Raw genomic sequence first — 14,366 nt, forward strand, 5'->3', positions numbered from 1 at the left:
GGGGCAAGTCCAGGACTAACTTGACCAGCGGAAGGGAAGTAAAATGAAGAGAATACAAATTTGGGGGGTGCCATTCAGAAATTAAAAGGATATATACATGCAAACAAATTTCACATTTAGCTTTTTAAAATTCCCTCCGCCACCCTTCGTCTTCCCTTCTGTGTCATTCCCCCATCCAGAGGGACTAGTAACTTACTTTTTTTTTGTTAATGGGAACGTTGGCTGGAGCAGACCTGGTTTTGCCATCCCTTCCTTCCCACGGATCTTATCTATTTTGAATTGCAAAACCATTTCCAAACAGTTGGGAATTGGTTTGCAATAAAACTTGAAGCTGAATATCAGCATCTCTCTATCTCTCTCTCCGCTTCTGTCTGTCTCTGTCTGTCTGTCTCTCTGTCTCTCTCTGTCTGTCTCTGTCTCTGTCTCTCTCTGTCTCTTTCTCTCTCTCTGTCTCTCTCTCTCTGCTTCTGTCTGTCTGTCTGTCTCTCTCTCTCTCTCTCTTTCTGTCTGTCTTTCTCTCTCTCTCTCTCTCTCTGTCTCTCTCTGCTTCTGTCTGTCTATCTCTCTCTCTCTCTCTCTGTCTCTGGACCGTCTGGATGGCTTTTCTGGTTCTCCACCTTGGGTGTGACTGCGCCAGCCTCCAACGCTTGCAAAATCCACCCGCTGATTCCCAGAGAAATCAGGCATTCAACCCCGAAGGGAAAAAATAAAATAAAATAAGTGGGGAGATTTTCCTGCCAAACCAGCTGGCCGCGATCTTACGGCAGATGCTGGCTGCGGTGTGAAGAGAGAGGCACAAGCTTCGGACGCTGTCCTGGGCGGAAAGGACCACTTTCTTGGAGCTGGGGTGAGAGAGAGAGGTGAGTGTGCCAGAGAAAGGATGTGTGTGCGTGGAAATCTCCCCCTCCCCAATTTCCTCCCCCTCCCTCCCCTGTATTGTTAAGCTAGCATCTGTAGAACCTCCCTATTCAGGAGCAATCTACCTCTGAGTAGACAAGAAAGGGAAGTTTTGTTGCCCTGCTTTGGGGTTCTCCGCCGATGTCTTAAGAACAGATTAAGGGCTTCCTTTAATTTGTGGGTCTTGGGGTACACTCTTCCACCCCTCTCCCAATATAAGCCATTTGCTGCAGGAAGCTTGTTAACACCAGACCTGAACTCGGGTTTAATGAGGCAATTAATTAATCAGGCAATGTTCTGAAGAGCAATTCGTAGTCTAAATTAAACTCTTTAGAACGTTGCTTGCTTAATTGGAGAAATTTAACCCGGAGCTTTCATTTGATCCGGCTCCTCCACTTTTTTCTTCTTTTTTTTCTTTCTAATCCATGAGGACTAGAATCTCGGGATCTCAAGGGACTACAGGAGAGCACCGGCTGAACACGTCAGGTTTGGTGCTTTAAGGAGCGCTGGGGAAACGGTTACAGTTTGCTGGGGGAATCTCGAGGGAATCGAGTGATCCTTCTTGGGCTTAGATTCCTGAGGACTAGCATCTTATTTCACCTTTAGGGGAAAGCTAACGTCCCAAGAGGGTGTAAAAGATTCCAGATTGGATTTCTTTATTCTTTCTTTCCCAGGGAGACCTGGAAGCCCTTGCTGAGTCTGAATAAATAAAAGGAGATTAAAGTGCTGAAATGGCTGGCCGAGTGCTTTTTTTCTTTCTTTCTTTCTTTCTTTCTGGAATTCAGCATCCCTCAAAGATGGCTAGCCTCTTGAATTTCCTCTCCAAAGCATCAACATTTTTAGAGGAGAAAATTTCCCTGTTTGGCTTTCTAATTTCAGGGGGGGAAATCCAGTCTCTTATTTTTATCTCTTCTTTTTAGCCTGTTTTGGCCCTTCAGGAGTCGGAGAAGGGGCCATTTTGGGTACTTACAGGTAATCTTCGACTTACGACTGCAATGGTTGTTAAGCGAGGCAGTTGTTAAGCGAGTTTTCTCCCCCCCCCATGTTTCTTTGGCCTCAGTTATTCTGTGAACCATTGCAGTTGCTCAGTTGGTAACACAGTTGTGTTTAAACTAAACCTGACTTAAAAATAGCAAGTCCATTTTTTTTTCCCAGGGCCGTTGTAAGTTTGAAGAACGGTCACTAAACCAATCTGTGGCCAGCTGAGGCCTGCCTGGGTTTGAATTCCACAAGCAAACAAACCCCTTGTGGAAAGCGGGTCAGGATTGGACCAGCAAGACAGGCTGTGGATTATGGGCATTGAATAGAATAGAATACCTTTATTGTCATTGCATTCCACGAATACAACGAAATTTGAAAGCTACTCCAGCACAATGTCCCAACCACCACATCACAATCACACTACAGAGTATTTTAAAATAATAATAATAATAATAGCAATAGCAATAACAACAATTAATAATAATAATAATAATAATAATAATAATAATAATAATAATAATAATAATAATAATAATAATAATAATACCTACTCTAAAACATTTAGTAAGTCAAATAGTTTAAAAATGCCACTATATACACAGGACTAAATCACAAATGCACTGTTTGATTCGAGACAATTACTGGCTTGGAAAAGAAACTTTCTCAATCTTTTAGTCCTCATTTTAAGACACCTATGACATCTGCCTGATGGTAACAGTTCGAAATATGAATGACCAGGATGAGAACGGTCTGTGGAGGTTTTTAGTGCTCTAATTCGTCTTGGTTTTTGATACCCTCAAAAGGATCCTCAAATCATCTGTCTTCATCTCTTCTTTGAAATTCCTTCTTTCTACAAACCTTTTGTGTTTTTTTTCCTGCTTTTTTTTGCCCGCGGAAGGGTTCGAAAAGACCCCAAAACCTGCCTGTTTTAGGGTGTGTGTGTGTGTGTGTGTGTGTGTGAGTCCAGTTTGGTCCTAAAACGGACTAACCCTGTGGATATAAGACCAGTGAAAGGATGCCATGGGGTTTCAATTCAATTCCTTTCCACGTTAGCGTTAAATTTTATTTTTTCATTGGAGGGGCTGGATTGTTGTTGTTTTAATTTGGGGAAATCCAAGTTGAATGTCTTGAGAATGTGCCTCGGGAAGGGTGTTTAAGAAGGGTGGCCACGCAAATCCCCCCACCCCCCGTAATAAAAATGAAATACAGAATCATAGAATAACCAGAGTTGAAAGGGACCTTGGAAGTCATCTAGCCCAACCCCCTGCCCGAGCAGGAGAAAATATAAACTAACGTGTCATCTTTCTGTTTTGTTTTGCTTTTTATCACACCCAAGAAGTCCTGGGAGTCGCAGCCATGTCTTGTGGGGCCCTTCAAATCTTCTTTGTCTCGTTGTGGCTCCTCCAGTTGAGTTGCTCCCCGACGGGTAAGTGTGTAAAATCAAGTGTCAGCAAGTGTTGGCAAGTCCCGAGCAATGCCTGGCTTTGCACAATTCGTTCCCCTTGCCAAATGTGCCCTCGAGCCGGGATTACAAAAAAACGTGAAAGGGTTGTGAAAACCCTACTTTTCCAAATGACAGAGATGACAAAATCCGGAATAGAGCCTCCACTTTCAGAGGCAATCTAGCTGTCTTCTAGAGAACAGGCTAACCTTCCTGCAGGGAAAATGTAATAAATTAGCACTGTCTAGTTCTAGAGGTGACGATTTAGGAGCCAGGAGGTGGTGAGTTCAAGTCCTGCCTTAAGCATGGAAGCTGGTGGGGTGATTTGGGGCCGATCGCTAGGAGGTTCTGAGTTCTAGTCCCGACTTAGGGAGAAAAATTGGCTGGGTGACTTTGGGCCAATCACCAGGAGACTGGGAGTTCTAGTTCTGCCTGACACCTTGAGAATGAAACAGAAAAACAGAAGCCTAAGAAAATGTCTAAGAACAATTAGATTGGTTTTCTTCACCTTTTACAAGCCAATTTCTTTCCTTCCTTCCATCCTTCCTTCCTTTCCTTCCTTCCTTCCTTCCTTCCTTTCTTCTTCTTTCTTCCTTCCTTCTTTCTTTTTCTTTCCTTCCTTCTCTTTCCTTCTTTCCTTCCTTCTTTCCTTTCTTCCTTCCTTCTTTCTTTCTTTCCTTCCTTCTTTCCTTCCTTCCTTCCTTCTTTCCCTTTCCTTCCTTCCTTCCTTCCTTCCTTCCTTCCTTCCTTCCTTTCCTTCCTTCCTTCCTTCCTTCCTTCTTGCTTCTTTCTTTTTTCCCAGGTGGACGGCCATGTTCTCCAAGGAATTTCGGCCATGGTTCCTTGGTGTGTGAATGCGGGGCCGATTATTGTGACACCTTGGAGCCCGTCAGTCTCCCTGGCATGGGGTCTTTTGTGAAGTACGAAAGCAATAAAGCCGGACGCCGCGTGGAGCGCAGCGAGGGTCCCCTGCTGGAGAAACCCCCTGAGAACGGTGAGGCTGGATTAGACCCACAAAAGCATGCTTTTACCCCAGGAAATCCAGGTTCTTATCCTCCTAAGAACCCTATGAGGTAGGCCTGGATGACATAGTGCACAGTTCTCGACTGAGAGCCAATTTGGTCTAGTGGTTAAGGCACTGGGCTTGAAATCGGGAGATGGTGAATTCTAGTTCCATCTTAGCATGAAAACCAGGTGGGTGACATTGGGCCAATCACCAGGAGACTGGGAGTTGTAGTCCTAATTTAGCCATGAAAGCCAGATAGGTGACTTTGGGTCAATTACCAGGAGACTGGGAGTTCTAGTCTCGCCTTAGCCATGAAAGCTGACTGGGTGACTTTGGGCCAATTTCCAGGAAACTGGGAGTTCTAGTCCCACCTTCGCTACGAAAGCTGGCTGGGTGACATTGGGCCAATCACCAGGAGACTGGGAGTTGTAGTCCTAATTTAGCCATGAAAGCCAGATAGGTGACTTTGGGCCAATTTCCAGGAGACTGGGAGTTCTAGTCCCACCTTAGCCATGAAAGCTGGCTGAGTGACATTGGGCCAATCACCAGAAGACGGGGAGTTCTAGTTCTGCCTTAGGCAGGAAATCCAGCTGGGTGACTTCGGGCCAATTTTGAGAATTTTGGAAAGCTTTTCATAACAAACAAATTTCGTACGCACTCCTTATATAGAGAACCCCAGCCATCAGTTTACTAATTTATGAATGTATTGAGCTTAGACGCTACGCACCTCGCTATTCAAATAGGTTCTTAACCACCTCCACAAAAAGGCTAGACCTGTTTAGTTTTAATCTGGTTTGAATCTGGAAGTTTGGTGCCAACCCCAAAGCCGCAATCAATTTGCTAAACCCGTTAAGCCTGTTATGCAAATGTCATTAAAAAAAAAAAAGGAAGAACAATTTAATGACCAGGTGGGCGTGCGAGGGAATATGTAAGCATCATCCTGTATTAAAACTGGATTGTTGTTTTTTTCTTTTTTCTTTTCAATTCCTCCCTTCTCTTTTCTTCCTTTGACTAGACAATCTGGTTCTGAAGCTGAAGACGTCACAGAAATATCAGAAAATCAAGGGTTTTGGGGGAGCCCTCACCGATTCAGCTGCCATTAACATCCTGAATTTGTCCCCCAAAAGTCAGAGAAACCTGCTCAAATCTTATTTCTCCAGAGAAGGTCAATTTTATTTCCTTGCTTACTTGTCTATTTATTAATTCAATCTGTGGGCGGCCCATCTTACGGCAGGGAAACATCAAACAGAATAGCTGGATTTTTTTTTTTATTATTATTATTATTATTATTATTATTATTTCTTCCCACCTTGGATTCAGCAGTTCCTCGCATAATCCTAGTTTATACTATCATTTATTTATTTATTTATTTATTTATTTATTTATTCATTCATTCATTCATTCATTCATTCATTCATTCATTCATTCATTCATTCCCACCTTGGATTCAGCAGTTCCTCGCATAATCCCAGTTTAAGTAATGTTATTTAAGCATTTTGTGTGGGCAGGACAGCACTCAAAGGGAGTTTCTTGGTGTGGCCGACAATTCCCAGCAGGTCCTCAGGGCCTCGTCAAGACACGAAGTCTGCCGCTAGTCCTCAGGACCACAATTGGTACTAATTGCCCAGCAAGACAGCTAAGTGAATGTACCAGCTTTTATATTGCGGTTTATGTCTAAGCCGCTTTTTTTTTCAGTGCGGCGGTAAAGTTGGACAGTCACTAAATAAAACTAAATAAATCAAGGACTACCTAGAGGGGGGTTGCTGTCCGTGGTCCTGAAACCAAGCCAGCTTGGCTAAGGGCAGAGATGTTGTCCGAGGTGCTGAAATCAATCGATCCGAATAGAAGTGGGACCTTAGAGGTCTTCTAGTCTGACCTTTTACTCTTTCAGACAAAGGACTGTCCAATCTCTTGTTGAAAGCCACCAGCGTTGGGAGCACCCATAGCTCCTAGTGGCAAATTGTTCCACTGGTTCATTGTCCTCCACGTTAAGGAAGTTTCTCCTTAATTCGAGGTTGCTTTTATCCTGGAATAGTTTCCATCCCTTGCTTCTTGTCCTGCCTTGTGGTGCTTTAGAAAATAAGTTGACCCCCACCTCCAAGATCTTTTTGGATCCTGAGCTTGTCTTCTGGGGGGGGGGGGGTGTTGGCTACTCCTGTCGGCTTAGTGTCATCTGCAAATCGGATGAGTTCTCCTTCTATCCCCTCAACTAAGTCACTTATGAAGATACTGAAGAGTAGATTAACGAATGAATCCTTCCTTTATATTCCCTCGTCTTCGGCATGGACTACAGCTCCCATCCTCCCCCGCCCCATGGTCTAACTTAGCCCCCTTTGGGGGCTAATTTGCAAATCTTCTCTTTTTGAACGCAGGGATTGAATATACCTTGGTCCGTGTGCCCATGGCAAGCTGCGACTTCTCCGTGAGGCTCTATACCTACGCCGACGTGGAGAACGATTTTGACCTAAAGAATTTTAGCCTGACGGACGAAGATATCAAAATGAAGGTAGGTCATCTATGATCGGCAGAAATATATCTAGATATAAGCGGAAGGCCCCTCATGCATCGTCACAAAATCTCCAGAACCGTCAAGTCTACAAACTTGAAATTGGGCGCGTAGGTTCCTCTTGGCTTCTAGGGGCTCACTAAGAAAGGATTTTTCCAAATGACCATCAGAGCATTTAGAGTAGTTCCTCTATTATTATTATTATTATTATTATTATTATTATTATTATTATTATTGTTGTTGTTGTTGTTGTTTGTAATTATTATTATTTTATTATTATTACTAGTTGTAATTATTACTATTATTATTATTATTATTATTATTATTATTATTATTATTATTATTATTATTATGCTCTGATGCTAAGGAGTTCTACTCCCCCTCCCCACCTGGAAAAAAAATCTCTTCCAAATGCAAAACACAAGCAGAGGAGTTTCACTTTCAGTTTCACAGCAGCCCCAAGCAGCTTTTAGTACAGAACAGTTGAGCTAAGCCACGCCCAGGCTCCTGGCTGTCTCCTTCTTGCTCACAGAGCAAATACTCTTTCAGTTTCCAAACAGCCCTCCCCTCTCTCACACACGGACAGGATGCCAGCCAGATGGATACTGATGGATGCTGGTAGGCAGAGGCAGAATTTCACACACACCCACCACCCTTATTTTCCTCCCCCAAATCTAAGCCCGATGACATAATTTCATAGTGGGAGCACAGGTATCGAGCGAGTATATAGATAAATAACATTTGATGAAATTATATTTCGGTGTCGCCCTTACAATCTACCGCAATCAGTCCCGCGATTGGCTGATCTCAACCGAACCATTTTGCTTTAAGTGCTGTGTTGCTGCGTCCGGTGTAAGTTTCGGTTTAGCGCCCAGGTAAAACGAGGTTCTGTCTCGACGTTAGATCCCAATTTTACAACAAGCTCAAGCCGTCGCTTCCAGGCCGCTATTGCTCTACGCCAGTCCCTGGACGTCCCCCGTCTGGATGAAAACCAACGGTGCCATGACGGGTCGTGGCACTCTCAAGGGCCAACCGGGCGACAGATACCACAAAACCTGGGCAAACTATTTCATCAGGTAAGACGCACCTGTGGAGTTTGGGACCAGAAACTGGGCACCTTGGAGGAATCTGTCAGAATGGAGCAGGGAGGAGATTTGGAGGTCTTCTAATCTAACCCCCTGCTCAGGAAGGGAGGGAGGGAGGGAAAGAAGGGAGGATGGAAGGAAGAAAGGAAGGAAGAATGGAAAGAAGAAAGGGGAGGAGGGAGGGAGGAGGGAAAGAAGGAAGGATGGAAGGAAAAATGGAAAGAAGAAAGGGGAGGAGGGAGGGAGGAGGGAAAGAAGGAAGGATGGAAGGAAGAAAGGAAGGAAGAATGGAAAGAAGAAAGGGAAGGAGGGAGGGACTATGGAAAGAAGGGAGGATGGAAGGAAGGAAGGAAGGAAGAATGGAAAGAAGAAAGGGGAGGAGGGAGGGAGGATGGAAAGAAGGAAGGACGAAAAGAAGGAAGGGAAGGAAGGAAGGAAAAAAGTGGGAGGGAAGATGGAAAGAAGAAAGGGAGGGAGGAAAGGAGGGAGGGAGGATGGTAGGAAGGATGAAAAGAAGGAAAGGAAGGAAGGAGAAAAGAAGTGGGAGGGAAGATGGAAAGAAGAAAAGGAGGAAGGATGGATGGAAGGATGAAAAGAAGGAAGGAAAGGAAGGGAAAAAAGAGGGAGGGTGGAAAAAAGGGAGGGAGGATGGAAGGACGAAAAGGAAAGAAGGAAGGAAAAAAAAGAGGGAAGGAGGATGGAAAGAAGAAAGGGAGGGAAGGAGGGAGGGAGGATGGAAGGAAGGATGAAAAGAAGGGAAGGAAGGAAAAATAGAAGAGGGAGGGAGGGAAGGGAAGAGAGACAAGCAGAGCAAGGAAAGAAGAGGAAAAGAAGAGAAGGGAAATATTTCAAATTGAAGGAAGGAAGGAAGGAAGGAAGGAAGGAAGGAAGGAAGGAAGGAAGGAAGGAAGGAAGGAAGGAAGGAAGGAAGGAAAGACCAGGATATCCCATACCATGGCTTTCCAATTCCTCCTTTAAAAAATCTCCTTAAAAAACACCCACCACTTCTGGTGGCAAGGCGTTCCACCGGTTACTTGTCCTCCATGTCGGAAAATCCCTCCTTCATTCCATGCTGTTTTCTCTCCTCGCTTAGTTTCCCTCCGTCGCTTCTTCCCTCCTGCCTTTTTCTGGCGCTTTGGAGAATAAGTTCGACCCCCCCCGTCCCCCGCAAAAAAATCTTCTTTGGGGCAGCAGCCCCTCAAGGACCCGGACCGCTAACTTAGCCCCCTTTTCTCTCTTCCTCAAATCCAGGTTCCTGGACGAATACGCCAAGTATAACCTGACTTTTTGGGCCATAACAGCTGGGAACGAGCCCACAGCTGGAGACATTATCTTCTACCCTTTCCAGTGCCTGGGATTTTCCCCGGAACACCAAAGAGATTTCATCGCCGAAGACCTCGGACCGGCCTTGGCCAACAGCACCTACAAGGGCATTGAGCTGATCATTTTGGATGACCAGAGGGTGATGTTGCCTTACTGGGCCGAAGTGGTAAGTCGGCCAGCGCCACGGACGGAATTCAGCGGAGCCCCTTGGGTTTTTAAAAGGGAGGGGGGGGGGGGAAAAACGGGTTGGGTTTTTGGCACGCCACCCTTTTAAATGGACTGTATCTAGGCCGTTCTGGGATGTTAACGGAGCACGGATGTACGGGGGGTTAAGTCATGGTGTTCGTTACACAGGTTAGCATGCAACCCTATGTAACCCACAGTCTTCCTCCTCTTCCTCCTCCTCCTTCTCCTCTCTGCAAACCCTTCTGTCTTCTAGCACGGATGATGTTACCTAGTTGGGTCATGAAACGTCTGCAAGAAAACAACCCAGCTTAGAGAGCACCAAGGAGCCCATAGTTGTCCTCCTCCTCCTCCTCCTCCTCCTCCTCCTCCTTTCTTCTCTTCCTCCTCCTCTTTTTCTTCCTCCTCCTCCTTCTCCTCCTCTTCTTTTCTTCTTCTTGTCTTCCTCCTTTCTTCCTCCTCCTCCTCCTCTTCTTCTTCCTCCTCCTCCTCCTTTCTTTTCCTCTTCCTCTTTTTCTTCCTCCTCTTCTTTTCTTCTTCTTGTCTTCCTCCTTTCCTCCTCCTCCTCTTCTTCTTTCTTCTCTTCCCCCTCCTCTTCTTCCTCCTCCTCCTCTTCTTTTCTTCTTCTTGTCTTCTTCCTTGCCTCCTCCTTCCTCCCTGCAAACCCTTCTCCCTTCTAGCACTGATAACGTTACCTAGCTGGGTCACGAAAGGTCTGCGGCAAAACCCCTAGAGACCACCCCACAGAAAAACCTTCCAACTGTGGTCTTCCCAACTTCCTTTCCCATCAAACATTTCTCCAAAATTCTGGGATTTCTTGCTCGCCAACCTAAAGGGGGATTGTATCACCACCTGTCGCGCCCAAGGCCAGGAAATAACCCTCCGGTCTGACTATTTCCCCCAGGTTCTCAAGGACCCTAAGGCTGCCCAGTACATCAACGGGATCGGGATCCACTGGTACCTGGACTTCTTGGCCCCCATCGACCTGACGCTGTCCATGACCCATCACCTCTTCCCCAACTATTACCTGATCTCCACCGAGGCCTCTACGGGCTCCTATTTTTGGGAGCCCCGGGTGGTGCTGGGCGGCTGGGACCGCGGCAGCAAGTACAGCCACAGCATCCTGACGGTACGGGGAAGGACCGTCGTTGGAGTCTTAGTTGGCTGGGATAAAAGGAGGGCAGAGAGAGAGAGAGAGAGAGAGAGAAAGAGAGAGTGAAAGAAGAGAGAGAGAGAGAGAGAAAAGAGAGAGAGTGAAAGAAGAGAGACAGAGAAGAAAGAAGAGAAAGGAGAGAGGAAAGGAGAGAGAGAGAGAGAGTGAAAGAAGAGAAAGGAGAGAGAAGAGAAAGAGAAAGGAGAGAGAGGAGAGAGAGAGAAAGAGAGAGTGAAAGAAGAGAGAGAAAGAAGAGAGAGAGAAGAGAGAAGAAAAAGGAGAGAGGGAGAGAGGGGAGAAGAGAGAGAGAGAAAGAGTGAAAGGAGAGAGAGAGAGAGAGAGAGAAAGAGAGAGTGAAAGGAGAGAAAGGAGAGAGAAGAGAGAAGAAAAAGGAGAGAGGGGAGAGAGGGGAGAAGAGAGAGAGAGAAAGAGTGAAAGGAGAGAGAGAGGAGAGAGAGAGAAAGAGAGAGTGAAAGAAGAGAAAGGAGAGAGAAGAGAGAAGAGAAAGGAAAGAGAAGAGAGAGAGAGTGAAAGAAGAGAGACAGAGAAGAAAGAAGAGAAAGAGAGGAGAGAGAGACAGTGAAAGAAGAGAAAGGAGAGAGAAGAGAAAAGAGAAAGGAGAGAGGAGAGAGAGAAGAAAGAGGAGAGGAGAGAAAGAGTGAAAGAAGAGAGAGAGAGGAGAGAAAGGAGAGAGAGAGAGAGAGACAATGCCATTTTGACTTTCCTCCGCAGAATCTCAACGATTACGTCACCGGCTGGACAGACTGGAACCTGGTTTTGGACATGGAAGGGGGACCCAACTGGAGCAAGAATTATGTGGACAGTCCGGTGATTGTAGACAAGGAGAAAGATGTCTTTTATAAGCAGCCGATGTTCTACCATATGGCCCATTTCAGGTGAGCTCAGATTCTGCTTCTAGATCTTCTTTCTCTGCGTTTCCATTTGTGTATTTCATATTCTTCTCTCTGTTTCTTATTTCTTTCCTTCGCTGTATCTGCATTTCTTTGTCTACATTTGTATTCTTTTATTTGTATAGTTCTATGCTTCTGCACTCTCTATTTATTTATTTTCTTCTCTATTCCTATATTGTTTCTGTTTCTCTATATTTGTATATTTCCATGCTATGTATTCGCTTTATGTTTCTGTTTACTTCTCTATTTCTGTATTATTTCAATTTCTCTATCTTTCTAATACTTCTATTTGTATATTTCCGTTCTTCTATATACTCTCTCTATATTTCTCTGTTTATTTCTATTTCTCTCTATTTCTATACCTATATTTGTATATTTCTGCACTTACAGAGAGTATTTCTCTATTTATTTCTCTGTTTCTCTTTACACTTCTATTTGTATATTTCCGTACTATATATTCTTTATTTCTCTATTTATTTATTTCTCTATTTTATACTTATATTTGTATATTTCCATATGCTCTCTCTATATTTCTCTTGTTATTTCTCTTATTTCTTTCTCTATTTGTATATTTCTATACTTCTGTATACTCTATTTCTCTATTTCTGTATTATTTCTATTTCTCTATATTTCTATACTATTTGTATATTTTTATACATCTATATACTCTCCCTATATACCCTATATTTCTCTATTATCTATTTCTGTATTTCCATTTCTCTATATTTCTATACTTCTATTTGTATATTTCTATATACTTCTATATACTCTCTATACACTATTTCTCGACTTCTTTACTTCTCTATATCTGTATTTCTGTTCGTCTATATTTGTATACTTCTATATTTCTATACAGGCAGTCCTTGAGTAACAACCACCAATTTTTTTGTAGCTAAGCGAGACAGCTGTTAAGCGAGTGGCAATTAAACAGGAGCAAAACTCACTTAACAACAGTCTCACTAGGAAACAAACATTTGTGGTCCTAAGTCGAAGACGACCTGTTTATTTCTGTTTCTCTCTTCTACTTCTATATGTCTGCTTATATTTATGATATATTTCTATTGCTCTTTACCTTATTTTTGGGCAATGCGCCTCTTTCCCTGCATAGCAAATTCCTTCCGGAGGGGACTCAACGGATCGAAATCCAGAAAAGCAGCTCCTGTAGTTTGGAATTTTCTGCTTTCCTCCGTCCAGACGGCTCGGCAGCTGTGGTGGTCTTGAACAGGTGAGTGGCATGTATACCACCTTGGAGACAGGCCTCTGGTCATCTGCATCCTTTATTTAGAGAGAAGTGGAGGCCACTTGGAGGTTCGTCTGCGTCCTCCGCGTCACCTGAGTGGGGCTAATGGTTTCTGCAATGTGCAACAACCCAAGCGGCCTCAACGACTCTCTAAAAGGATGCAAACGACCAGCTGTCTGCAAGGGAGGATCAATCCTTCCGTTCCCCACTATCCGGTCAGAGCTGAGGAAGCTCCTTGGATGAGAAGCGAAATGTCTTCAGAAGAAGAAAAAAAACAAGGAAGTCCAGTTGCCTTCTGAAAAATAAAAATAAAAACACCTTTGGGACAACTGTGACCTGGAGGACTGAGAAGGATTTATACTCCTTGCAGGCAACTTGGTCATTTGCATCCATTTTAGAGAGTCATTGAGGCCACTTGGGGGTTTATCGGTGTCTTCAGGGTCACCTTGAGTAGTGCAAATGGGTGTGGAGAAGGCTCAAGTGACCCTGAGGACACAGATAAACCTCCAAGTGGCCTCAACGACCCTCTAAAAAGGATGCAAATGACCAGCTGTCCGCAAGAAGGATCAATCCTTCCGTTCCCCATCATCCGGTTAGAGCGGAAGAAGCTCCTTGGATGAGAAGCGAAACGTCTTCCGAAGGAAAAAAACAAACAAGGAAGCCCAGTTGTCTGATAAAAATCACCTTTGGGTACCTCGTCCCTCCGTTCCTTCTCACGGTGACCTCTCCCTTCTTTTTCAGATCCCCCAACGATATCCCTTTCGGGATCTCGGATCCCGGGGTGGGCTACATCGATGCCATCGCTACGGCTGACTCGATCCAGACGTACCTCTGGCAGCGTCCGTCGGAAGAATGAGCCAGCCGCCCTTGGGATTAAACTCTTTTCTTTGCAGGAGAGAAAATAATACTAATAAGGGGAGTTGGAACGACAGAATCCTGCGGGGGTCTGTTGACTAAACCTTGCCTTAACCAGAGATTGAAACGTAGTCTGATGTAGTCTTACAATCTGCTGAATTAAGTTTCAACCTTCTTCTCTTCCGTTACCTTCCCACGTCTTTTCGTTTTCAGAATAAATCTGTTTTTTTTCTTTTTCTAGAAAAATATCTGGTTGGTTTTGGTTTTTTTTCTTTCATGGTTCTGGGAGGGTTTTTTTTTTTTGGCAAAGAGTAGGGTGAAGTTAGGCAGGAAGCCAAGAGACCCTCGATTTTTTTTTTGTCTCCAAATGGCGTTTTGTTACTTGTGTCTGTCCAATGTGCAAAATTGGACTCCGAAGCCCCTACTCTTGGGATCAAGAGCAAAATTATCCGGATCTTAAAAAGAGTAATCCGTCTGTCACATTTTGCCAAATTCCTGAGCAGCCCAGGATGAGGTTGAGGTTGATCCATATATTCCAGGCCTCTGTTTTTTTGCCTCCTTCCTGCCAGTTTCACCATCCTCGTCAGTTTCCATACATTATCCATCCAGATAAATGATAGATAGATAGATAGGTAGGTAGGTAGGTAGGTAGGTAGATAGATAGATAGATAGATATGTAGGTAGGTAGGTAGGTAGATGATAGTGTAGATAGATAGATAGGGATAGATAGATAGATAGATAGATAGATAGATAGATAGACAGATAGTGTAGATAGATAGATAGGG

The 14,366-nt window shown here is 44.3% G+C and overlaps 1 protein-coding gene across 4 annotated transcripts; it reads left to right on the forward strand.

The window, feature by feature from the left end:
• Positions 1-366: 366 nt before the first annotated feature.
• LOC113446653 (lysosomal acid glucosylceramidase-like) lies at positions 367-13,825 on the forward strand. Of its 4 annotated transcripts, none has more exons than XM_087914196.1 (11): positions 367-860; positions 3,215-3,304; positions 4,122-4,313; positions 5,341-5,490; positions 6,698-6,831; positions 7,735-7,907; positions 9,168-9,405; positions 10,327-10,551; positions 11,308-11,471; positions 12,595-12,711; positions 13,468-13,825. In XM_087914196.1, exons 2-11 carry the CDS (start codon positions 3,235-3,237, stop codon positions 13,580-13,582), a joined length of 1,578 nt encoding a protein of 525 aa, XP_087770322.1. In that variant the 5' UTR covers positions 367-860; positions 3,215-3,234; the 3' UTR covers positions 13,583-13,825. The 4 variants fall into 4 exon arrangements, with proteins under 4 accessions (XP_087770322.1, XP_087770326.1, XP_087770325.1 ...); XM_087914200.1 differs by having other exon boundaries at positions 724-847; XM_087914199.1 differs by having other exon boundaries at positions 827-847; positions 3,218-3,304.
• The last annotated feature ends 541 nt before the right edge of the window (positions 13,826-14,366 follow it).

Source organism: Pseudonaja textilis, chromosome 16, assembly GCF_049901715.1.
Source record: "Pseudonaja textilis isolate UNSWEBS1 chromosome 16, rPseTex1.2, whole genome shotgun sequence".
Taxonomy (NCBI): domain Eukaryota; kingdom Metazoa; phylum Chordata; class Lepidosauria; order Squamata; family Elapidae; genus Pseudonaja; species Pseudonaja textilis.